Genomic DNA, 27,131 nt, shown 5'->3' on the forward strand with positions numbered 1-27,131 from the left:
TTTCAAACACAAAGTAAACATTGTATAACATGACTAAATAAGTTTAGGCAATAAAATGACTTAAAACGAGTCATGTAAACTTCCAAAATGAGGACCTAATGTGACGTCATGGGCGTCATTGCGTCACAGACTACTGTCCCTAAAGCTTTGTTAATGGTTCCTCCTCACGCTGAAGTTGGCGCTCTTTTCCTGCATTGCTCTCACGATGAGTACTACAGCCCCTAAAGGCTGCCGCCTAACAAGAAACATAATTGTGGATCGGTATGAGCTGTTGCATAATCAACTCGTGATCGTTTTTTGGGTTAGGACAGGATGCATTCAGCACAAAGCACCACTGTTGTTTCTTTTTACCTCATATGATATGAAAGAACCAATTGCAGCAGGAGTCCATCCACACTCTTGTTATTGTCATTTGAAACCGCAAATTAGCTGCAGGTTTAAGTTCAGTTTAATTTTCGTAAGTAGGGAATTAATTATTAACACCAGCAGCAGTTAACCTGTGTGTGGCCCTGATGCATACCTGAGAGGGAGAGTGGATGGTGTAACGTATCCCTATGTAGTTTTCTTCATAGCTACAGCCACCATAACATGACCTGTGCACTCACAGCCCTAAAACAATGCTCTTCTGTGCATCTTTGCTTACAGGACTTTAATCCCACCAAGAGGCCACTACACATTTCCCTCCACAGTGAGTTAGACGTAAGAGGCACGCTGAAATGTGCAGTTTATTTTTTCTATTTAGGCCTTGTAACCCTGTAGGGAACCTAGATATGATTACATTTCTCCAAGCCAAACACATTTTTCAGTTTTAAACACAGGCCATCTTGTTTGAGAGTTACTTGTGTATAGTTTGTCCTGGAATATGAATCATTTCTCCATCAACAAGGAGTCAAATCCTGACGCAGAACTGAAAAATCGGCATGGTTACTCAAAAAGTGTAGTAGTCTACTGTTTAATAATGTTTATTAACAGAAAGAAACAGCAAGAGAGGGAGAAACACATTTCTTGTTTTCTATTAACTTTGACTAATCAGCTGCAACACCCTTCCTTTTAGTGTTTGTCATATTGGAACTTAATTTAACTCAGGAGAAGAAAACAATTACAAAATACTAAAGACCTGAAATGCAGACAAAAATCAGTAATTAAGATTAGATTAGAATAGATTAGATAATATTTTATTCATCCCACAATGAGGAAATTCCCGTTACAGCAGCGTTTTACATAGCAAACCAACAAACAAGCAACAGACAATGAGCAAAAGTACTGAATGAATGTAAAGTGTCATTAAATAAAAGGTATTGTAAAATAAAGTTAGGTGGCCATAATACAAAAAATATTGCATTGTAAGTAAGTAAGTGGCGTGAAATTAAATTGAATAATATATAATTAAATAATATAGCAAAAGTAAGTAACCATAATATAGATGGTATTGAAGTGTAACCATAATATAAATAATATTGAAAAAGTAAGTACTCGTAGTGGAAAAATATAAATACAGATAATAAAAATATACTTAGAGTGTGTGGTGGGTAATTGAAACAGCTGCCCTTGCAGAAATTTAAGAGTTACTGAACGGTAAACTAAGACAGGATGTGGATTGTCTTTGTGCCCAGATGCCGCGGGTTCAAGCTCATGAGCATAATGTGATCTATTTCTCCTTGAGGGTCCCAGACTCCTCCCAGTACCGGAGGGAACAGTAGAGGAGGAGGAAAGCCATAGGGGGTCTGCTGTGCCTTTGAGGTTTCAAGTGACAAGTATTCTGCGGATTTGTCCTGGGGCAGACAGAGAGCTACAAGGGCGAGTGTCCCCTTGAATGTTGTAGAAAATTTCCTGACCCAGAGGAGTGTTGCGTTACACTTTCCAATTGTAGATTCCCGGGCTCGTCCCAGAACAGAGAGCCTATTGAGAGAGGCTGCACAGAATTTGGGAAGTTGGGACACAGCAATTAAGAAAAAGTATTTCCGTTATCAGTGTAAAATCTCCATAAGACAATCCATTACTGCATATGCTCTAGATTTAATGGGTGAGTAGACTTTTTAACCTGTGCATTCTTTGAAAATCAAATGAGGCTGTTTGCGCTTTTCCTTTCACACATTCACCCAAATGATCATCACCTTAGATCTGTTTTTTAATTCCCTTCAATTCCCACACACATTTGTTCCCGAAGACAGCAATGACTGAAAATGCTGCAGGGTAGACCCCCCCCCCCCCTTTTAGCTTAACCCAATTTATTAAAGATAATGTAGAACTCTGAGCTTGTTAATGTGAAGTTTTACCAACTGTTTTGTGAATAAAGTAACAACAGAGATATGTTTCCCAGATACTGCATTGCTTTTAATCTTTGTTTTTCTTTGCTCATTTCTGCTCCAAATTGCATTCTCGTTAATATGAGTTTGACAGAATCTGAAGGTATGAAGACAGTTTAACTTGTGATAATGTGATGTTTTTCCTTGCAGGTGATGCACTGACTTCATCCTTTTGTAACCTGCTCATGTTATTTCTCATTTTCCACATGCGATAAAGCTTACTCAGGTGTGTACTTATTCTTTTTCCTTTTTGTGTGTCTTTACTGCAGATGGTGAGTCACGCCCTCTCTCTCACTAAATAGCCGGCCTCACAAAGGAGAAAGGATCTCAGCTCAGCCAGCAAATAAAACCCTCTTCCTTCTGCACAGCGTGGGAGAAGTGCCACTGTGGTGCTAGTGTGTGTAGTATCTCTGTAGGCTGATAACTGGAGTGAAAGCAACGTTGAGGGATCATCTTTCACTGAGCCACTCAACTTTCATGCCGTGGCCCTGGAGCCGGCTCTCAGGGCTGGACTGTCAAAGGGAGCGCAGAGAGACTCACATGGACTCGATCAGCAGAGCTGCACAGTGCATAGGTGTGAAGCATCTTCCTCATGAGACCGAAAAAGCATACACGAGGGAAAAGCCATGCTTTTGTTTGTTTGACCTTCATTAAGGATTAAGATTTTTTTTTTTACATTTTTTGTCATTTTTGTCGGGGCCCAGTCGGGGTTTGTGGGAACAGGGGCAGCTGGTGTTGATTTTTCTGCTTTATGAGTTTTCATCACTGGGAGAGCGTGTCTGAGTGGCAGGGGGAGCCAGCATGGCCAAGACTCTGCTGAAGATACAGCGCTATTTCCGCAGGAAACCTGTCCGATTCTTTTCCCTCATCCTACTCTACTTGACCGCCGGGAGCCTTGTCTTCCTGCACTCTGGCTTTGTTGGGAACAGCGGCCCAGGGGCCAGAGGGGGGAGCCGAGACGCTGTTGTAGCTTCAGAGGTGGGAAGCCGGACTTCAAGGTCAGACACTCGTGGGCTTGGCATCATGAGTCGTGTGTTTAAAGAGACACGCAGGTCTGGACGGAGGTACGGCCCTCCGTGGATGAAAAAGGCCAGACAGGAGGGCCGGGAGCCGGTGCGCAGGGGGGGAGACTACACCAACAACTGGAACCGTGCACTTAAAGGCCGCAGTGCCAAAGATGTGGACGATGGAAGAGGTGAGTAATACCAAAACTACTTCACTACATTCTTGGGCTGGTATTTTTTTTCAGCTTGACCGTTTTCCACATTCAAACAACAGATCTTCTCCCACATAATAAAATCCAATTGATACATTGAAAAAAAAAGTTTTTTAAATTTGCCCCTGACTTTTCCAACATAAAAATGCATTGCTCACTTATGCAGATCAGCAAAGCATAAATAGAATTTGCTCGTATAATAGCCTAGATTTTAAATGATGGAATAATCACAATATGTGCCAGTAATCACAGTGTTGCAACATTAATGACTACTCAGTGTTTACAACTGGATTCTTGTGTCAAATAATTTGAACAATTGTTATAATAACCAATTGTTTTTTTTGTTGTAATTGCTAATTCAATGACTTGTAACAATTCAAAACATTTTATAGTATGATTTATAATGCACATTTGCTGGCAAACACCCTCCAACACTTGATGTTAATAGGAAATTGATCTAAAGTAATCTCTAATTGCAAACCGCACTAATTTTAGTTTTAATGACTGAGTATTTCTGGTTGTAATTGGTCATGAATGAAATCTCTTGAGAGTGGAATTAGATGATAATTATGATTAATTCCTTGTCTCAGAATGAATCCTTTAAGGTTCTCCCCCAAAGAGCTTCAGCTGCAACATAATCAGGAAATCAGTATTCACAGTTTTTACAGTTTTATCTCTCTTTGTCAATATTTTTACAAAATCATGGTTTCCTTGACATTAGCCGAGGTCCTAAGGCGTTTGACTGGTAATTGTTAATTTTGTTTAGATCTGCCAAATTGTAATTATATAGGCCAAGTGATTATTGCCGGACTCAATTGTTAGTCGTTGGCACTTGACCCTATACACGTTAATAGCAACAAAAATAAAGAGGGTGGATACAGGTAGGAAATGTGTTTTATGATAATAAAAATGTATTGTTTACTTCATAGGTTGTGTATTTGTTTTTATGTTAACTGGGTCACATAACAGGGAAATAAACAAAAAGATGTATCCTAGAATTCATTTAAAAATGTCATTTGTTTAAAAAAGTAATAAATAAATATATATTGTGAATCACAATTAATCCTGAGACAATTAACTGTACAGCAAAATTTGGAATTTTTAAAGCTCTACGTATGACTGCAAAGTCTGGTTAGAAAAGATAAAATAATCAATTCATCAATCAATTTATTTGTCACGTAAAATTAGTAAATGTATAATCCAGTGATATTTTATCACATCCGGTCCTTTAACTTGTGTATGATTCATTATGAACCAAAATTTGGTGGCCACATCTCTACACCATCCATCTTCGTCCGCTTGTGCGGTATCGGGTTGCAGGGACAGCAGCTCCAGTAGGGGACCCCAAACTTTCCTTTACTGAACCACAATAACCAGCTCCGACTGGGAGATCCCGAGGAGTTCCCAGACCAGGTTGGAGATATAATCCCTCCACCTAATCCTGGGTCTTCCCCGAGGCCTCCTCCCAGCTGGGAGGTGGTGCCCAGGAGGCATCCTTACCAGATGCCTGAACCCCCTCAACTGGCTTCTTTCAACATAAAGGAGCAGCGGCTCTACTCCGAGCTCCTCACGGATGACTCCTCACTTCTAGCTCACCCTAACTCTAGGGGAGACGCCAACCACCCTCCTGAGGAAACCCATTTCAGCCGCTTGTACCCTGGATTGGTGAGGGTAGGAACAAAAACTGACTGGTAGATCGAGAGGTTTGCCTTCTGCCTCAGCTCTCTTTTAATCACAACGGTGCAATAAATTGAATGTAATACCGCACCCGCTGCTCCGTTAATTGACCAATCTCCCGCTCCATTGTCCCCTCACTTGTGAACAAGACCCCAAGATATTTAAACTCCTTCACTTGTGGTAAGGACTCATTCCCTACCTGAAGAAGGCACTCCATTGGTTTCTTGCTGAGAACCATGGCCTCAGATTGAGAGGTGCCGATCCTCATCCCAGCCGCTTCACACTTGGCTGCGAACTGATGTAGTGAGTGAAGGACACAGGCTGATGATGCCATCGGAACCACATCATTCGCAAAAAGCAGCGATTAAATCCCCAGCCCACTGAACTGCAACCCCTCCCCTCCCTATGTCTTGATTTCCTGTCCATAAATACTACAAACAGGATTGGTGGCAAAGCTCAGCCCTGGCGGAGGACAACTCTCACCTGAAACGAGTCCGACTTACTGCTGAGAACCCGCAGGGCATGTTAGCTGGATTTAGGAGTTCCTCAAAGTGCTCCTTCCACCGCCCTATTACCTTCTCAGTTGAGGTCAACATTGTCCTATCCTTACTGTACACAGCTTGGATGGTTCCCCGCTCCCCCTTCCTGAGGTGGCAAATGGTTTTCCAGAAGCACCTTGGTGCTGACCGAAAGTCCTTCTCCATGTCTTCTCCAAACTTCCCATGATGTTTGTTATAGACAATCCATGACTTGCACAGAAGTCCAACAACAGACAACCACTCTAGTTTAAATCAGGCAGGCCGTTCCTCCCAGTCACGCCTCTCCATGTATCTCCATCATTGCCCACGTGTGCGTTGAAGTCCCCCAGCAGAACCATGGAGCCCCCTATTGGAGCCCCATACAGGATTCCAGTCAGGGTCTCCAAAAAGGCTGAATTCTCCGAACTCTTGTTTGGTGCATATGCACAAACAGTCAGAGTTTCAAACAGAAAAAAGTCCAACCAGAGGTTCCAGAGCCAAGACTGTGTGTGGAGGTAAGCCCTATCAGGCTCCTTCCCCCTCAGAGAGAAGACATTCCACGTCCCCAGAGCCAGCCTCTACTACGCTGGTCTGATCCGTCAAGGCCCCTGACCTTCACCGCCACCCATGTGGCAGCACACCCGACCCCAGCTGTTCCTCCCACAGGTGGTGGGCCCATTGGATGGAGAGAAGGGTGCCACTTAGCTTTTTTGGGCTGACGAGCCCTCCATCTGGGCCTAGCTCCGGACGGTGGCCCCGGGCTTCCTCCAGGCAGGGTCACTCCATCTCTACCTCGTTGGCTCATAGGGTTTTTGAACCATGTTTTGTCTGGCCCCTCACCTGAGACCACTTTGCCATGGGAGACCCTACCAGGTGCATAAAGCTCCAGACAACACAGCCCTCAAGTTCATGGGGACACACAAACCTGTCCACCATGATAAGGTGATGGTGGAACCGGTACACAGAAAAAGTAAAAGACAGTTTACATATAAACTCCTGACTGGCATGTGACATCTTATCAAATCTCAAAATGTTTTGAAAACACCAGGGAGTGTCTGTCCAGAGCATTGACTGTAAACATTCTTATACGGTTTATGGTCCAGAGCTGACCTTGGATGCTTACTTATTCATTTCCAAATGAAACATGATTAAATGCGCTGATAACAGGCATATTATTTTACTCTTGGCTTACTTCTCTCTTCCTCCTCATGGATTTTCTTACCCTGTCAAACACTCTCTGCACTGTTAGATAAAGTATAAATTATTAAAAAAACAAAGTCAACCGTGGATTTCTCCAACATAAGAACCAGATCCCATATTCCTCTAATTCCGTGATGTAACATAGTGTTTAGCAGTTGTGGAAGAAGTACTCATATTCTTTAGGTAAAAGTAGTAAAATGGAAATTATATAATTCTCTGTTATAAATTAAAGTCCATTCAAAAGCATTGTACCCGCATCAAAATGTATTTAAGCACTCATGCAGAAAACTATATACATTATATTGATAGATTAATATTACTGATCCCGTAACATGTAAGCAGTTTTTAAGATGTTGATTTGTAAAGTAACTAGTAAAGTTACTAGTTAACTAGTAACTAGTATAGCTGTCAAATATACTGAAGTATAACAATACACAATACAATAATACAATATTATACAATATTTCATAAATAAATGTTTATCCCTAAAATGTAGCGGAGTAGAAATATAAAGTAGTATAAAATGGAAATACTCACGTAAATGACAAGTACCTCAAAATTGTAGAGTACATTACTTGAGTACATTTTATCAGTTATTATTCTACCAGTAAAAAACATTCAGTGCAGCAGTTGTAAACATCTCGTCTAGATATTACTCAACTCAACACGTTACATTTCTATTCATTCATATTAATAATATCTTAAAATAGACACTGAAGAGCCATACATTTTTGTAAAACTCCAGTTGTGGTTATGTGGGTTTCTGGTTTCCTTCCAGAATGTAGTACAGATAGGTGAAGAATCTAAACTGGCCATAAATATGAAACACAAGTGTGTGTGACTGCTTCTCTGTGTTTTAGCATTGTGACAAAATGTGGCGGCAGCTTTCCGGATTTTTATCTCACTCTACTTGGGGATGGACTCCAACCTCTCTGAGCCAGAACAAAAAACAAATAAGTGATTCTATTACAAAAACTGAGTCACTGTTGTACAGTATCCTGCTGCGCACTAGAGTGTAGAATATTTAAAAACAATGTTTTTCTAATACAGTGCTGAGCTATTTTTTTTTTCAATTCAAGGCCAGGAAAACAAACATATTCACAATGTGTATGTAAGCTTTGGGTTATCTGATCAAATGAAGGTCTCTCAGTGTGGCTCAGTCCTCCTCCTCCTCCCCTCCCTTCCTGAAACACTAACCTCACAGGACTGCAGCTAAAAGTGATGATGGAGTAATTAGCAGCTTCAAAGCATTTGTTTGCTTACATAGAGAACGACTCAATACTCTGCAGTCTGAACCATCTTCAGACTTGATTTTTCTTTCCTCTGTCTCCTCTCACTGCAAATGCAATCATTCCCACTTGCTCCGAATATAATTTGGAGCGAATATTGCAGCACAAGATGCATAACGCAGCACATAAACACATTTGCACTGTGTGGTGCAATGGCGCAGGAGCATTCTGTACTAAAGGAAAAACAGGAGTGGACTGGGGGATAGAATTTCGGATAGACTGTTGACATTAGTTAATATGATCCACCAGATAGAGGGAGGTTGTGGAACATTTGTATATTGAAACACATTATAATATCATCAGTTGCGTCTGATGTTTCATCCTTTATCCTCATGTCATACTAAGAAGAAATATACAGTACCATTCAAAATGAGGTTCCAGCATCATTTAAATTCCCATTCCCTTAATCATAAAGCAGATTAATTTCTGCAACAATTGTTAGAACGGAAGATTACAGCCGAGTCCTGCAGCACACCACATGCTGCACAAATGCAGGACTTTAGTCCATAACAATTAAAGTAATGCAGTAGACGAGGACTCATTTGGCTATCATGAGAGGCTCAGAGGGGTAATGGCACAGCACAGATGGCGAGAGGGTTGTTTGTTAAAGGTATAGTGGAGCCTGTGCAGCTCAGTCAAACAGGGAAACAGTGTTCTAATAAAAGGGAAGAAGCTGTTGAAGGGTTGCTGTATCTCTCTGCAGAGGTTCACTAGAGCCCAACCCCCACACGCTATTGAACAAATGCACAGTTGACAGTTACAGTTATAGGCCACTAGAAGGGGATGTGTGTCTTTATAAATAAATAAAGATTCTGCCCCAGTTTGGACTCAGCATGTGCTCTTTTACTACTCTGTGTCGGCATGTGAAGAAGAAACTGCTGTGGGCAGCATTAACTTTTGACTCTATCTATCTATATTTATTGACTGTGTTGTACAGTAGCTGAAGTAAACGTCATGTATATATACTGTATATCTATATATATATATATAGATATATATATATGTATTTTCTTTTCAAAATGTGTTTGTATTACTGAGCTCAAAACTAACATATATTATTTTCTCTGTTTCAGCAAAGTATATCGGCTGTTACATTGATGACACACAGAAAAGAGCACTGAGAGGAGTTTCCTTTTTTGACTACAAAAAAATGACTGTATTTCGTTGCCAGGACAACTGTGCGGAAAGGTATGACGGCAGCAAACAACAAAAAACACTCATCCATTAGATACACCGGATTAGATACACTTTTTTCTTAATTTCTACTGTGTTGCTGATAAATATAGTAGAGCTGACAGTGCACAAGAGCTGACATGGAAATTCAAAACTCCTGACAGTGATTAAAAGGGGCTTCCTCATTTGTGGTGTTTTATGGAGCCAGAATCATAGATCTGAGGACCATTTATTGAGCAATACTGACTTGTCATATATATTAACATCAACATATATCTTGATGTGCAAAATAATTTGAAAAATAAAAGGATTGGAGAAAAACTTGCTGTAAAACAAATAATCTCACTTCAAGGCCCATTTGGTAGGTGTTCAGGAGTTTTCACATTATTAAGTTTTCCCGTTTTTTTGAGTTTCAAAGTTTATTTGTTTTTAGTTGAAAACAGGATTTAACAAAATTATCCTGAATAAAAATGGTAATTTGAACATCAATATACATCAGCTCCAGGACAGCCATTAAATCTACCTTACGGTGAGATTGTTATGTCAATCATCGGTTTAATCGGTTTAAACACTGCACTAAAGAATATCATTACTGTCCAACTAAAGTACACTCTATGGTCAAAGGTATGTGGACAACCATTTGGCATAAAGGGTTGTTTTTTCATGGTTGGGCTTTGCAAAGGGAAATCTTTATCATTTTTTAGACATCATGTGTTTCCAACTCAGTGTCATTGATTCCATGTGCAAAAGGTGACACGATGGTGACACTTTTTGTCATGCTTGCTTATATTTTGTCACTCTTAGCACATGGAACAAATACAGAGCCTCTTTTACTTGTTGTGTGCAGGCAATTTTTCCATGAAATAAGATTTTAGCCACACACACACGCACACACCTGACACTATCTTTTGAAAAGCTGAAAAGGATTCTGCTGCCTGCTCTGCCTGGTTAATAGTCCAGCCTTGCATCCAATACCTTTGATGAATGAATAGGAGAGCCGACTGGGAGCCAGACCTTATGGACCAATATCAGTGCTCAGCATCAATTATGCTCTTGTGGCTGAATGGGAACAAATACCTGCAGCCAGGTTCCAAAGATCCGGTGCAAGGCCTTCCCTGAAGGGTTTAGGCTCTTATACCAGCATGTTATTACTCCAGGTTCTGAAATGTTCAACATTGACATAAGTCTGTAATGTAAAGGTGCCTGTATTTGGCCATAGAAAACACCCTCATTCAACTAATTTGTAGCGGGATCTGCTGCATATCTCATTTAATCATTTAATTGAGGTTTTATTAGCACACAAATCCAATCCCGGTTTTTGTATGGTGTTAAAACATAAAACAATTATGTATGCTTCTGTTTTGAAAGCAGGCATCTCTCTGCTCCTCTCCACCGTTTGTTTCCTCACATTGCCTCCCCCTTGCTGCTCCCCGTCTTTCTTTCCCCTCTTTTCTCTCCCTGTGGAGTACCAGAGACTCTTTTCAATGCATTGAATTACAGCCATTACTGATTCACAGATGGGAGAATAGGAACCTGAGAGAGATGCTTGTTTTCAGCTCCTTCCTCCTCTTGCTTCTTGCTTCTCGCAGCCTGCTTGCCTCCTGCCCCGGAGCAGAGGGTTAATATAAACAGACAATCAAATAAAGTGCAACAGCGCAGAGGTTTGGGTTTGATTGACAGCTATAGGGATTTGTCCTGTGTGAAGGGTGTGTCAGACGTCTAATTGCACCCGAAAGGCCTCTTGGGAGTTAAATCCTCCATGCAGAAGCGGAAGCGAGAGAAGATGGATTCAGCTTTCAAGTGTATGTATAATTGCCTTTAGAGCCTCGCAGCATCTTCACCAAAGAGAGAGATGTTCTGTTCTGTAACATTTGGATGTATTCTCATCTGTACTTCAATATCCTTTGTGCACCATGTGTAGTTGTATTGATCACTGCTTATCTAGTTGCTGGATAATGAATGATAATCTGTATTGGCCTGTGAAGGATTAAGACACTCCATGAAGGCTCAGAACAATGACTTTAACCTCTCGGTCTTTCCTTTACTAACAATGCTAATTATTTTTTCTTTCTCTTTCCTACAGAGGGTATATGTACGCAGGTCTGGAGTTCGGAGCAGAATGCTACTGCGGTCACAAGATCCAGGCACCCAATGCTTCAGATAGCGAATGCAATATGGAGTGCAAAGGAGAGAAGAGCAACCTGTGTGGAGGAGCCAACCGACTATCCATCTATAGGCTGGAGCTGAGCCAGGAGTCGGCGCGTCGCTGTGAGTCTGACACTCAGCAACAACAACTAAAACTCCCCCTGGGCCGCATAGGAACAACATGCTGCTCCACAGAGAGCTGTCAAATTAACACAAGACACCACTGTCAAGTTTGAAAATTTAAAATTTGGTTGCAAATTTTGTTTATTTGAAATAGAAAAAAAATGTGAACACTGGAATTGATATCCATGTGCAGAGAAACATGCGAGCAGACCTGAATGTACCAACAGTATCCACCGAGGCACAAAAATGCTATTTTGATCCAGAAATGTAACAAGCCCGGCTGTTTTGAGGGAAAATATCTTTGTTTTATGTAGGGTTACTGCCGCAGTTGGGAGCAGGCTGCTCTGTTGTGTTTACCTCTTTCCCCGGAGAGCTGTGCTACCTACGTAGCCCAGCCAGCCGTGGTCTGCATCCTGAACACTCACTGCTGCTTGCTGCTGAAAAACTGAAGGGAAGTGAAGAAAGGGCTGATTAGCAGAAGTTAAGAAGATATGCGTGGTGAGGTAGTTTGTTGGAAATAAAAAATAAAATACAGGGTGAGGTAACTTTAGACATCTTTCCCTTCTTCTCTTTGCTCTTCCTTTTTCTTTATCTGCCTACTGCTTCTTAGAATAATCTGCTAAAGTGAAAGGAGAGAGTAAATGTACACCTATGGTAAATATTTAAACACCACCTGAATTTAAATGATCTTACTTTTCTCGCCCAGTTCAGTGCCATTTGTTTGGTATTGTTATTTTTGTTTCTGCTTTTTTTCCTCTGTTTGCGATCAGACTGCTGAATAAGCTCTTCATGTTTGTGTTTTCACCTCTGACCCTGATCTCCATCACGTGAACATAATTCTGTGTTTTTTTTTACCACTGAAAGGCTATTACAGTCACATGGTTGAGTGTTTTCAGATAATCCTTCAAATACATTATTCTGCTTTTATTTCTTTTGCTTAGCTGTTATACAGCCTACCTGAAAGCCACGCAATAGGATTATGTTCTTCTGTATTTCCCTCAGCTATGTATTTGCATCAATAACTTTATTATTTGCTCAAGCTCTTGTTTGAGATATACGTTTGGATTCTGCATATGTAATGCTACTCAACGGAAGCAAAATAAAAAAAGGATCTCAGGTTGATTAAAAAGCTCTGCCACATGCAAGGGCAAAGAAGGAAAACAGAAAGAGGATGCAATGAATATATACTGCAGGGAAATAAAGAGAGCAAGGACATTAAAAATGCAACTTTTAGTCAGGGAAAAAGGTCAAAAATAAATAAAACATTAGATACACACACATGGCTAGAGCTAATTTGCAAGGGGTGTTGCCCTGGCTCAAAGCCGCACAGCACTGATACGACCAGCTCCAAAGTATTGGGGAGGCTTCAGGTTTTGATAGCATGAACTTAAATAGGAAGAAATACCGCTGACGCACAGCTACATGTGCATATTTTATTCCGTGAGGTTTGAGCTAGCAGGCTGTTTTCATCATGGTATCAGTCACAGTGAAAAGCTTTTAGTGTTTGCTTTCCTCCCTCCCTTATAAATGCTTAACAGGGTGTTGACAGTGCTGAGAGAATCTTTCATATTTACATCAGCAGCATGGCTGACAGCCTGAAATAAATGTGAAATCAATGTTTGGATTTTTTCCGCAGTGACTTAAAAACAGTGTTTTTTTAACCTGTAATAAAGCGATGTTGCTCACAACCTTGCTGTCACAGGCTGCATATGATAAAAAAAAGTTAAATCCGGATTTGAAATCTCGTCCTTTTTGCAGATTGTTTTGTTTTAATTTGTTTGGAAAAGCACTTCAATCACTGCGTAATTGAGATGTGTGTGCAGGTGTAGCAAATCAAAAATATCAAAGACAAAAACAAACAAAAGTACGAAAGTATGATTTATGGTCTATTCATCAGACCAGAGGGAGGTTTGAGATTAAAGGTCATCAACACACTGCAGGAATGTGAGAGCTGCTATTGATTGAGTCTGCAGGTCAGGACCTCAGTAGGCTGAAGAAGAATCTCAGAGGGATCTCTTCATGAGGGGTCAGTGAATAGACACCAAGCCGGTGGAAACTGTGCTCAAAAACCATAAAACTGGAGTATTTTGTCTGTTTTCCTTCCCATTGTATTGGTGAAAAACATTTTCGTTTGTTCTCTCTGTTTCAGATGGCAGCGCCATTTTCAAAGGGTGTTTCCACAGGCCTGACAATGTCACTCTGGCACTTCCCTTCAGCGCAGTCATCCAAAACATGTCTGTGGAGAAATGTGTGGACATGTGCACGGAGAAGGTGAGCTTTTTTGGATATGTGTATTCATGCATTGTAGATTTGTGCAAGTGTGTCTCCAATGTTTAATGGCAATTGTATTTCAGGAAAAAACGCTTGCTGTTCTGGCTGGAGATCGATGTTACTGTGCCTTCCCGACTTCCCGCTTCTCCCTTCATGAGCTGGAGGACGAGGGCATGTGTGTCCACCGCTGCCACGGGGAAGAGTTTGAGAGCTGCGGGAACAACGAGTACTTTGTGGTGTACCAGACACAAGTTCAAGGTAATGTTTGGTGGCAGGCAGCAGTATATAAAGCACAAAATGGAATGAGGGGCATGCCAGTAAAATGTCAGCCACACCCTGCGTGCAGGAGATATATACACAACAATCGACAGCAAAGTGTGAAAATGCTGAGTTCTTGTAAACTCGCAAAAACCTGACTCCACCCATAAGTGCCCTGTTTCTTTTTTCTCACCTCTGTGTGTAGAGCCGGTATACAGTACATCAACTGTTGAAATGTATCTACATATTATGTAAATGATTTGTAACCAACATATATCTCCTGTTACTGCCATTTGAAGGTTTGTTCAGTTCGGCTGTAAAATATCCTGTCCTTCACTTTGATAACCAAGTTCAGGCATATGGATAGAACAGTTTTATTGTTATTCCCAAATATTGTTATCGGCCCCAAAAGTGTAGGATCAGTCTGTTTTTAGCATTTGTGTTTTTGTTGACAGTGTTTCCTCAAAGGGCTAGACAGCTGTAGCTTGGATCAGCAAAAAACACAGAGCCCAGTATAACAAAAAAAAGGAGTTTTAACGCTGTGGAGGGGAAAAAAAACAAGAACAAGCCACGGCAAAAAGTGAACTTCATGTATATATTCTGGACAAGTTGTACTCTGCACCCATTGTTTTTTTGTTTTTTGTTTTTTCATTATTAATATAGAACATTGACGTCAGTAAGTGGTTATTGTTAAACAATTTGTGATGAAGAGGAAACTAAGCTTAGAAAATAACACCACAAAGTGTCTATATCCCTTTATTGAAACATCTGTTGCCTTGTCTTCAAAAAAGGGGTTTAAAAGTTTTGTGACAAAAAATTCAAGTTTCAAAAAACTTTTTTGGGTTTTTGTCCTGGTTTTGAAAAACAAACAAAACAGGAAGGACTAAGTTTTTGGGTATTTTTAAACAAAATTCTCAAAAAATTTAGGGGAGTATGTTCAGGCCCCTTTTTTTTAAAATTTTAATTTTATTTTATTATTAATGTTTTCTAGTAATTCTATACACAACAAATCATATAGCCTGTTGTTCTTTGTGTTTTGTTAGATAACCGGGCAGGGGCCGGGACTTTCCCGCCCACTGGGCCAAGAGCGGGGGGCCCCGCAGTTTTCCCCCGGAGCTGGCAACACCGGGCTCGCCCCTCATAAACTGGCAACTTGGGGTTCTTCAAACCCGGGAGTATTTCTTTTTGGTCCCTTTAAAAAAAAGGGGAGGCCTTTAACCCTTTATTAACAATTTAAAACATGTATTTATTTCCCCCTCTCTTGGGGGTTTAATTTTCAGGGTGTTATTCAAATTTTGGGGGGTCCCTCCTTTTTTTCCAGGATTTTTTAAAAGGGGGAAAGGGGATCCCGGCGGAGTGGGGGGGACGATCGGGATTAAAAGGGGCAATGGGGAGCGGAAGAAGGAGATTGAATCCTTTGACTCCAGCATCCTCATGATCCGAAACCCCTACAAAGCCCTCATGGCCCGGGAATTTTAAAAGAAAATATGGTTTCCCCATTGGTTTTTTCCCAAGGGCCCAAAAGGAAAGGAAAAGGGGGGCTGTTGGGAGCCACTAAAATTTCGTATTTTTTAACAAGCCTTGGGTTTTGTGATGTTTAAAAAAAAATAACTGAACAATGGAAGACGATTCTATTTTCAAATTTCTACTGTGATGGCTGACTTTTGAATAAACTGGAAAGTGGAGAAAAAAAAATTTGGTAACTGTGAGCTAGATATTTAAGATAGGAAATACATGTTTTTTCAAGTTGTGAGGCAAACATATATCCAGCTGATGGACAAATGAGAGTCTCAGTTCTTACACTGTTGTTTCTCAGGCGTTTTAATCTCACTCACTCAGAAAAGAAGAAAACATCCTTCAGCCCTACTAAATAAAACTAAATTTATAGTTTTCACTGTTAGTGTGGTGATATTCAAAGACATGGGAAATGGTGACGTAGACTGGTAAGGAAATAAAGGAAGTGAGCAATAAACCTAAGAACCTTAGTGGTTTTGACCTCTTAAACTAATGTGGCTGAGCACAAAGTTTTGGAAATGTTCCAAAACCATTTCCGACACGATGCTGTGTAACTCATGATTTTACAAAATGAGAACTGAAACAATCAGCCAACCAACCAAAACCTCAGTCACTCCTAGATGGATCTTTAGTTGTGTCAACAGGCAAAACCTGTTTTTTCCTCTTGTGCTACATTTAATTAGGAAATGTAACGGGATTGTGTTTAAAAAAAATGTAAATATGTTTGAATAATACTCTCACAACAGCCAGGTTTATCATATAAAGAAAATTTGGGTTCAGCAACTTTGTCTACAAAATGTTATGCTCTTTGCTAAGATATATTTATATTTCATGCATATTTGATTTTCAGCTCATTCACCCTCCTAAGTGTGTCTTGCTAACCATGGCAACAGGTTTTGCCTGGTCCGCGTACCATCTCTCTGACTTTCTGTGAGGTTAAATCGATTTGCCAGAGGCTGGAGAGTTGCCGACCCAGCAGTTGTCTCTCTTTGTGGAAACATCAGCACATTTGGCCTGCCATGTCCAATGAATGTTTATTTCTTCTGTTGCTGGGGAAATGATCCTGAGTAAAGAGAAAAGCTTTTTGACAGCTGCCACTTTGAATACAGAGAGAGGATCCAGTTTGAGAGTCAGCGTGACATTGTGTTTGGGGTGCTACATGCACTGACCTCTGCAGGGGCAGGCTGTGGGGCTCAGATGATGTTACTGACATTGATGCCTTCCAGTGTGGCCCCATAAAGTCAACTCAGCGGCAAGTGTAACTTATTTTGGAGGGCAAAGTCTGTTATTTTTCCATTGTTATCTTGTGGCTTTAGTTAAAGGCTCCAACATGAATCTCTTTGGGTTTTTAAAAGTCAAAGCCCTGTTAATAAGAACATAAGTATCTTAACTACATCTGACATTCAGTTGAAAATGATGTGTTCACAGGAGCGCTGCAATTATTTTGGTTCCTTCTCAATTTAAGCTACAGTTGCTTTTGATAGCAAGGAGAAGAGACCAGGTGTGGTCGAAGGCGCCAGTGCCTCAGTATTTTCACATATACAGCTGGTTGTGTTTTTAGATGCAGCATATAATATTCTGTCCACTGTGCATCTCTCATTGGTTTCTGAGACAGCACTGCAAACTCAGCAGACTTTAAACTTTAACGACTACCTCTGCTAACAGTAAAGATGCGTGCTAATGCAGCACAGCGCCTGCCAGCAGCCACTTTTATGGGCCAGTGGATTATCAATAAGTAAAAGTTGCAAGCGATGGATTTTCCTACAGTACATCTGCAGTTTGACTGACAACTGAGAATGTCCACTTTACAGTCCAAACATTTTAGAAATCACTTAATGTTCCCTGCTGTGGATTACGCCACACATCTCGAGCATATGACATCAATGTTTGGATGTTAGAACTCTCACTTCCCCTTCATTCAGTCCCCAATTTGACTAAATAAATTGTTATATACAAATATATAAATGTTATTGTACATATTTTTTCACACTGTCATTTTTTGCATTTTGCTTTGTTATGAGCCTGTAGTTATCAAACTATTCTTCTATTCCTGCTCTAAGCATGCAAGTGATTAATTGTGTAATTATTACACGTTTGATGAATACAGACCCTGATTTCTTCAGGACGACAAGCTGAGTGGTTTTTCTGTGTCCAGTACTTCAGTTTGTCCAATATAATGGACTTTATGTTGTGCATTGACACCCACATGTTCTTGTGGATGTATTTTCTTTACTCTCATTTGTCTTGCAGAGTGGCCCGAGTTTGTGAAGAATTATGCCCCTTGGTGGGCGTCCCACACGTTGGACTGGCTGAATTATGGGAAGGTTGTCCACGTGGTCCACTTTGAGAATGTGAAGAGGGACCTGTTCTCCCAGCTGAAGGGGATGGTCCAGTTTCTGGGTTTGAAGGTTTCTGAGGACCGCCTTCTCTGCGTCGAGGGCCAGAAGGATGGAAACTTTAAGCGATCGGGGCTACGAAAGCTTGAGTATGATCCCTATACTCCTGAAATGCGAGCGAACATCAACGAACTGATCAGAACAGTAGACGCTGCCTTGAGGAAAAGGAACATGTCTGGAGTTCCAGAGGAATATATGCCAAGATGATATATGTAATCTCCTTATTTTCTTTTTTTTTCCTCCTTTAATTGAGATGTTCTGTTAACAGACTGCACCATATTTTGTAGGAATACATGACTTAAAATGTTTAAAATGTTTTTTTTTGTGAACATAGGCTGTAGAAAGAAGAAATCTCTTTACCCTCCTATTTTAATTTTCTATTCATGTTCTTTAATCTTCTGTTGCACCAGTCCCATGCATTCATTTAAGAAGCAGTTTTAACTATTTGTTTTTCTCTTTGGCTGAATGAAAAGTACTTATTTATAACTGCTCTATGCACATGCGCTGTGAAGGCATGTGCACATGCCTTAACATGAATATGGTACCATAGCTGTGATTAGAGAGAGACTCATCTGACTGCGCTGGGGGATTTGTTGCCATTGGAAAAACATGTGACCCAAAAGATACTATACAATACTGCAAAGTTTGTTGTATATGCTTATTTTGTGCTAAAGAGAAATATGATAAATCAAAACATTACAATGTATTAATCTTCTGCTGCTATCACAGATACAGAAAAATACTATTTTATACACGAAAACTTTAAAACGTTGAGCCCTTTGTCAGAGGGCAAAAATGCAATATGCAGGCTTTAACTACCTGATGATTATACTGTGTGTTTCCATTATTTGTACAGTATGTTATTCAACTTACTGTATGTAAGAGGAATCTCGTTTTCAATGATGAAGAGGTAAAGAACTCAGCTCCTCGTATTCAAGAAGATGGAATAATCTCTCTTGAAGGCACTGACTCAAGGAGAGAAGAGGATTTATCTCAACAGCATTTTTTTATCTCTGGTGTGCAATGCACATGTCGACTAATTTGGTTGTGAATATGTTTTCTTAACACTGGACTCGATGCAGAAATCCAAAAAGCACTTTGCTGTGCAACACATGGCCCAAAGATCACTGAGGAATAAGGCGTTACGCTCGTGGTATAAATCGGATGGTTACCTTTAGCAGTAGTGATCGTTACAGATTTATTTGATAACAGTTATACATACACACTGAATGGGAAAACATTTTTTTTTGCTTTGTTGTAAGAAAAGCAATGAAACAGTTAAAGCTGGTGATCATTTTACTCTTCATAACAAAAAAAATTCTCCACAAATGTGTGAAACATTGTGCCCAGATTTTATAAGCAGCACGTCTTATAACGGTACTCAATGTGCTGTGCCATATGCTTAAAAATAAACAAATATAAAAATAAATAGATACATGAATATATTAATAAATGAAACACTGGTGACGAAGAGCCAGAAAAAAATTAACTTACTTCCATTTCCAGAATTATATAAATATATTTTTTTATAGTGTGTGCTGACACATTGGCAATATTTGTATTGCAACAAGCAAAACGGGAGAAATTGTTTCTATTTTTAACACGTGCTTTAAACTTTATTGGCTCTTGCTTTCATTGACAAGCTGGCACTTTCTCAACATAGGTGTCACATTTGAATGTATTTTCTATGGAATGAATGTAATGTGATAAGGCCCAATAAATTAATCCATAAAAGGATTTATGGTTGACTGTAATTTCTAATAAATACGTTGCAATTAAGATGACTAGTAAAAAGGTGATTGTATATTTTTGAAGATCAAAGAAAAAGTATTGGAAACAGATCTCATTTACAGTTACAAGCTCCTCCATTATTCAGAAGTACCTATTATACTCAATTAAAACTAATTTATTTTATTAAAAATACAATTACTACATCCAGTGGGTTTATGGTCATATGTGCACATCTAGGATCTCCTGTTTAACACAGATGAGAGAGAAATGATTTTGATAGATATAGCTTTATTTAAAAACACAGAAACATTTATTGCACATAAGTCACATTCACTGTAGCTCTCACACATGACATAACTGAAACACAAGTCTATTCAACACAATGTTTTTGTCAACTAGTGATAGGGGCTGGGTGTTTGGTATTGCTATCATTCATAAGAGCTAAATACACTGCACATATTTCAACAGCAGTCCTCCACCCATTGGCACATTGTATTTGGGTTGGTCTGATACATGAATGCTGCTATACATAAATTGTTACGTACTGTGGTGTCAGTAAATAAAACTTCAGAACATCCCTTTTTGGACAGTTGAGGTGCATGAAAAAGAAATACCAATGATCAATTCTTGCGTCTTTTCCTTCAGCCAGTGTTCTTCATGATCTTCTATTTCTGTTTCCAGTTGTGTGGCCTGATGCTTAGCATTTCAGTTCAGCACTCAAATGAAAACTTTACACCAATCAATTCAACAAACTGATGAGAAGATATTCAAAATAAATGACATACAGTAATTGCAATCCATGCAAGAGCCCTGCAAATGTATCTGAAATGTTAAATCCATGCTGACAACATTCATACTTACACATTGTTTGTGAAAGAAAATCTTTGAGGCGTCCTTTTGCTAAATGTAACTTCAGACATTGCTTGAAATAAAAATAATAATTTTGTTATGTTTATTATGAGACAATATACATCATATTTTACAGCCATTGTATTTTACAACTTAAATTCCTCTATGTGCTGCAGTGAAAACTGCCTGCAATACTCTCCACAAATACTGTGGAAAATATTATAAAGAAAATATTCCTTCTGCTGGATGAGATTGATGTCGCCCTGCAGTGCACAACGAGTAAAGTACAAGTTTAGATATTGGCTCAAGCTTGCAGATTCTTCATCTACATTATGTTTGTAAGCTTGAATTGGCAACAGCTTTGTCCATGCTGCCAACGGTAGAAAAGTGCAACAGATGTGCTCATGCATTGTGAATACATAATTTTTTTTGATAAGTTTGAAAACAGTATATATATACAATTTTGGATTAATGTCTCTAGATGTGTGTAGAAGCTCTGCCGTCCATGGAGCTGGACCTGGAAAGGTATCGGCTGGTGGTTCGGCCTTCCTCTATCATTGCGTTCTCCATCTTTGAGAGCACGGAGCTCTTGAACTTCCGCTTGAAGTCATTGCCCATGAAAACATACAACACTGGGTTAAGGAAGCTGTTTGCTGAAGCCAAAGAAGTGCCTATTTGGAGTCCAGCAGTTAAAAACCTGTGGTCGTAGTTTTGATGGTTGAGCTCAAGTAGGACGAACACGTGGTAGGGCAGCCAGCAGATGAAGAAAGCAGCAACGAGTGCAGACATGACTTTGAAGGGTTTGGAAGATTTGGTCATCCTGTTGGTTCGAAGTCTGAGGATGATGATGGAGTAGCAGATGACTATGACTATGAAAGGGACAATGAACCCTGCAAGGAATCGGCTCACTGCAACTATCATGTGATCGTGTTGGTTTGAATTATAGATGTTGCGGCAAATGGTCCTACCCATGTGACTGCCAACATCTCGAAAGATGACAGAGGGAAAGCTCAGTGCGATGGCGAGAAGCCAGGACACAACAACAACAATGGATGCCTTTTTAACAGTGCGATGGTTCTGAGCCCAAACTGGAAACATGACCGACACACAGCGGTCGACGCTGATGACGACCAGGAGGAAGATGCTGCTGAACATGTTGAGGAACATAACAGAGGGGGTAAATTTGCACATGAACTGGCCGAAGATCCACTCATCCATCACCATGCTGGTGATGCTGAACGGGAGGAAGGCGCAGAAGACGAAGTCAGAGATCGCAAGGCTCAGGTACCAGGTTGTGTTGACCGTCTTCTTCATCTTAAAGCCAGCAATCCAGATGACCAGTATGTTTCCACAGAAGCCCAGCAGAAATATGACCACGTTGACCACGAGTAAAGACACACACAAAACTTCCTTTAAACATGTTGATTGGTGTTTAAAAACTGACTCCTCGTGTGGAGTGTAACTTTCAGTGTAATTATAGTCCTGGTCATATTCATAAAAATCCATTTTGATTTCTGTGGGAAAAAAAGGAAAACATTTAAAATAACCAGCATTTTAACACATTTAACATAATTAACAATACCTCCTGTATAATAACAACAATGCCGTACCTGCCGCACAGACCTTCCACTGCTGTTGACTTGATGGTGTCCAGAGTGTAGTGTCAACAGAGCTGTTGCGTCCTTTAGACTTGTTAGAAACACTGCACAACCTATCTGCGTAGCAATCAGCTGACTGGATGGTTTCTCAACACTTCCATCCTCTAAATACTTTCAGTACTGCATTTTGTATTCTCGAAATAACTTTGACAAAATGTGAAAACTCAAGATAAGGTCTTTATTTATATAATGATTTTTTACCATACCAGACAAAGCACTTTACAATAATTAGCGTTAACACAAAGTTCAGCAGAGGCTCATGTGAATGTCATTTGCTTTGCATTGCATTTGAGATGATTTAATCTGAGAATCTTACAGCCATGCCAACAGTGTGGCTAGAAATGTGTCGATCAGATTAACATCTTCAGCGAACTTGTCACCTTGCAGTTGCCTTTTTAGACATACAGCTGACATGGCGCAACATTATCATTGGAGTCGTGGAGTTGTGTTTCTGAACACCTCACAAACGCCAATAAAAGTCCAATATTCACACTCCTTAGCTTAATTGTTGTCTCCACCAACATGCTCCACGTGGTCCAGTTGTTACAATACTCTTAAAAAGTTGATTAAATCAGGTTTAAAGGTAAACTCTGCTCAAGTTTCATTGTAATTCACAGTCAGTGTCTCATGAAGCCTCTGCAGTCTGGGTCTTCCCCTGCCTACCTCTGTTTCAACATTTAGAAAATCACCAGGCATTCTCATTGTTGTTCCTTTATTATTGGTACAGAGTAGAAAGTGAGATTACTACTATTACTTCTAACCCTAACCCTAACACATTGTCTTTTATCGGCCTAGAAGGCACCAATTTCTAAAAGATAATTCACGTTTCCACTACATAAGTGACCCAATTAAAAGATATTGTCATCTTTCCAATGGTGAAATGTAAGAAGGAGAATTATTTTGTCACTGGAGATGTTGCACCGTTTTAAAAACAAAATGAGCTCATATTTCTCTTTCATTTCCTGTACTGCTGTTAGTTACAAGTAAATTATGTATGGGCCAAGTACAGACTGTTGACTGGTAGCTGGAGAGGTGCCAGTTCACCTCATGGGCAGTGCTGAGGTGCCTTTGAGCAACTTCTTGGGGCATCTGACCCTAGGCAGCTCCCTTGCTCTGACATTTCTCCATTTGATGCATGCGTACAGGTTTGAATGTGTGTGTATTTGGGCCACGTGTATGTAATGTGTATAAGAACAGAGTGACATTTTTTTATTTTCTCTAAGGGATTCTTAAAAGTTGGATCTTCTTCTTCTTATTATATGAATACTTAGTATTGAACCTTAATGCTCTCGTTCGTGAAAAGAGAAGCATCTTAATAAATACATACATCTGTCAGAGCGTGGTGATATAGCTCTGATGTTTTCCCTTTTCTCTGCCAGATGCATGTTATTGGCCATATGCATCTGTTCAAAGTCAGAGGCCACATTATTCATTAACCATAAAGCGTTCTTTAAACACTGACTTTAATTTGATATTTCAGCCCCAGCTTAGGATGCAGATGTTTCAAATAGCACAACACAGAAAGCAACAGCTGTTGCAACAGCCACAGAACATTGTTGGTGACTGACTGAGCTCTCCATGGTTCTCCTGCTTCATAGAGTCATGATCACCGAGGCAGATGCATTTGAAGCAGCAGCAAGGAGAAGAACCGCAAATGGCAAAGTTACTCAGTTTGAATGCATGAATGTTGTGATGAGTGATGAGGAAAGCAATGTTCGCAAACATAACACTTGAGTCCAGATTTCATCAAAAACTCCCACATTTCTAGACCTCCAAACCAAACCATCAAATAGGTCCTTTATTCATACTGTCTAAAGTAATCCATGGAGTGTTTCATAAATTAGCACCCTTAGCAGTTGGGGGGATGTATGATCCACAGGAACGTTTTCCGTCCAAACCTTACAGATGTTGTGAAACGGTCACAGTTCGGTTAGGTTTGGGAAATAAAACTATTTTGTTACATTTAGAAATAGATTGTGGTTTGGATCAAAATCAGTACATTTGTTATGTTACGTAACATCCAGTTTTGCTCTTGATGTCAAATGTGATGTAGTTCTGTCTGTTCCGTAAAGTAAAAAAACAAATATACAGTTTAATTTTTTTTCAAACAGGACACAAACCCTGGTCTCCTTGGTCGTTTTACCCATCCACCATATCAACCTACCATGAACCCACCTCCTTACTTGAACTAGGCATATACTTTGTCACCTCGCCTCATAACTACTACGGCCACTAGAGCGTGCTGCCACTACAACTGTAAATATGGGTCATGACTGCAACCTATGGGATTGTTTTTTGGGGGAGGACTCTCTCTTTCTGGAAAATAAGGTGAATGGGTTTAGTGTGATAAAGCATCACAACCAGAGACAGAAATAAATGTATACACACTACAGGTCAAAATTTGGGGTCACTTATGAATTTCCATTCCACTCCATTAGAGACAGAACACCATCTAAGTGGGGGGCTGATCTTTAATGCATCATCTAAATTGCCTATTATCAGCAACCATTCATCCAATGATCCAAAGACACATTCTGTTTACTAATCTGATTACATTTTAAAAAAACTAACTGAGGAAACATTGGAGAACCCTTTTGCAAATGTAAGTACATAATGTAATCTGAAAACTGATCTCAGAAGTGACCCCAAACGTTTGAACAGTGTGGATATTTTAAAACAAATATCCAGAAATTAAGAATTAGTCTCTTTATGGTAAAACTGAAGAAAGCTAGTTTTCATGGTTGTGTTGTTTACTTTCACATTCACAGTATGATTTGAGGCCGATGTGTAGGTTAATGTTAAGGTTACACTTAGTATTTAGAGTTCTGATTCTGTACAGCAAAAAAGAAAGACTTGGAAAAACAGAAACGTGTGTGTTCTGTTTAGAGCTTGTGTGTAGAGGCAGATGTGTTTGAAAATAAATCTTTGGGTTTTGGGTTTCACAAAGCCAGTTTAGCGTAACTCTGAGTTAGTTGACATAAAATAACATAACCTAGCAGGTTTTCTTTCACCTTATAACCCATGGGTTTTAATTCTTAACCTCCCTTGTGTAAAAAAAACTAACAATTCTGCCTTTCTTCAAATGAAGTATTCTTCATATCCTACAAGTACATATGCAGTTTGCACTTAATAATTGTCATGTTGTTCATCATGTCACCCATTCACCTCATCCCCCTTTAACTGATGTGTTAAGCTGATGTATTTTGAAATCTGCCTTTTAATCTGCAGCTTTATGTATTCCATTTCAACATCCGCTTTTTTATATTTTTTCTCCAAGTAGACCTTGCACAGCTGTATCAGCTATAGTAACACAATATTATATAAACTTTTCACAGTGCCAGGCCTTCTCACTTTCATTGTACGTAATGCTGAACATCTTACAGAGCCAAGAAGGCTGTAGAAGTGGATGACCTCTGGTCCTCAAACTCGTTGTCCCCAGCATTGCTGTGTAAAGAAATAAGATGTATGCATGTATGGATGTATAAGATGTAAGATGTATGCACAACAGGCCTCTCTGTATCTTCCATTGTGGCAGCTGACAGTGGGACTTCATCATCTTCTTGTAAGTAAATTTGAAAAGTTAATTGAAAACATGGGGGTGGGGAGAGGGGGGTTCAGCAGACGAGCTTCCACCAGAAAGGCCGTCAGCAGTAGGTCACCCACTGTTCTGACCATCTCTTCAGCCTGTGTGGGTGCTGGTGAACCCCCTGATGTTTGTTGGGCTTCAGCCTTGTTTTCTTTTATAGAATTTGTTTATTGAAAACACATTTGGAGACTTTCATGCATGAGTACAATTGGTGTTACTTTTAAAGACACTAGTAAATGAGCAGTTTAGTGATGGCTGAAAAAGTTACTCTGTTTGCTTGGAAAATTCCACTTCTATAATGCTGAACGTCACAATTGCTTGAAATAAAATGATACCACATATTTCATCTTCAGTTGCTGCCAAGTGTGTTTTGTGCCCTCTGGATTTGAACTGAATAAATATGAATACGCACAAATACAAACAAAAGTTAAATAAGTATTATACTGAAGATGAAACTTTCCAAATTCTTTTTTAAATGAATATTTACACATTGACTCAGTCAGCAATTGTTCTGCCACACCTGCTCTCATTCTTTTACAGCTACAACTGGATTGCTCTTTTTTTCTTAAATATATGTTCATACTCTGCATAAACATTCATCAATATTCCTAACTCAGGAGAAGTAGGAGGTTCAAGCTCTTTGTTTTCCTGTTGCCATGAAGTATCTTGTCATCTGCATTCCAGAAATGATTCCATTGACCCAGGGCTAACTTAACTCAGAGTTGATTGACATAATTCATATCATCTGTTCTGAAGCCGGAAACTCTGAGTTTGACAGATCAGAGTTAGTCGACCCTGAGTTCAGGTTGAAACTCATAGGGAAAAAATAATTAGTCTTATATCACATTAAATAACATAACATTTATCATTTGTTTTGTCATGTGTCTTTGTGTTCTCTTGATTACTATAATGAACAAGGACATTTCACACATTCTGAGAATGAGCTTATGGGTGTAAATCCGGAGCCACATGCAGCTCTGACACATTAGGAAATAGAGTACAGCATGACCACCTGACCTATTTAGATGCATTTCAGCAAAATCACTTTCACTGCAGAGGACACCTGCTGTGCCCAACAGATTAGATTTCCTAATGAAGGCTGAGGTTATAAATAATCAAACACACACAATAACCAGGTATGGCCTTTCTCTGGGAAATGCAGTGCAAGCCTTAGTGAGGAAATGTAGATTCAAATTCCACAAGATGCTGCACACTTAAAT

General features: G+C 39.7%; 2 protein-coding genes across 3 annotated transcripts in view; one reads left to right on the top strand and one right to left on the bottom strand.

Moving 5' to 3' along the window:
• The window catches only part of wscd2 (WSC domain containing 2), a 38,576-nt gene extending 18,755 nt beyond the window's left edge, over positions 1-19,821 (top strand). Inside the window, 10 exon segments of the mRNA XM_032515893.1 lie at positions 2,576-3,501; positions 9,280-9,394; positions 11,463-11,647; positions 13,797-13,918; positions 14,002-14,176; positions 15,220-15,309; positions 15,498-15,643; positions 15,645-15,697; positions 16,960-16,975; positions 17,944-19,821. Of these exon segments, the coding sequence (XP_032371784.1) occupies positions 3,108-3,501; positions 9,280-9,394; positions 11,463-11,647; positions 13,797-13,918; positions 14,002-14,176; positions 15,220-15,309; positions 15,498-15,643; positions 15,645-15,697; positions 16,960-16,975; positions 17,944-18,294 (1,647 nt within the window). The 5' untranslated portion in view covers positions 2,576-3,107 and the 3' untranslated portion in view covers positions 18,295-19,821.
• Positions 19,822-20,086: 265 nt separating this feature from the next.
• On the bottom strand, positions 20,087-22,381 carry cmklr1 (chemokine-like receptor 1). 2 transcript variants are annotated; one of them, XM_032515201.1, is made up of 2 exons: positions 22,278-22,381; positions 20,087-22,181 (listed from the first exon to the last, which is right to left on the bottom strand). In XM_032515201.1, exon 2 carries the CDS (start codon positions 22,171-22,173, stop codon positions 21,145-21,147), a length of 1,029 nt encoding a protein of 342 aa, XP_032371092.1. In that variant the 5' UTR covers positions 22,174-22,181; positions 22,278-22,381; the 3' UTR covers positions 20,087-21,144. The 2 variants fall into 2 exon arrangements, with proteins under 2 accessions (XP_032371092.1, XP_032371093.1); XM_032515202.1 differs by having other exon boundaries at positions 22,291-22,345.
• Between the last annotated feature and the right edge of the window lie 4,750 nt (positions 22,382-27,131).

The sequence above is a fragment of the Etheostoma spectabile genome, chromosome 5 (genome assembly GCF_008692095.1).
Source record: "Etheostoma spectabile isolate EspeVRDwgs_2016 chromosome 5, UIUC_Espe_1.0, whole genome shotgun sequence".
Lineage (NCBI taxonomy): Eukaryota > Metazoa > Chordata > Actinopteri > Perciformes > Percidae > Etheostoma > Etheostoma spectabile.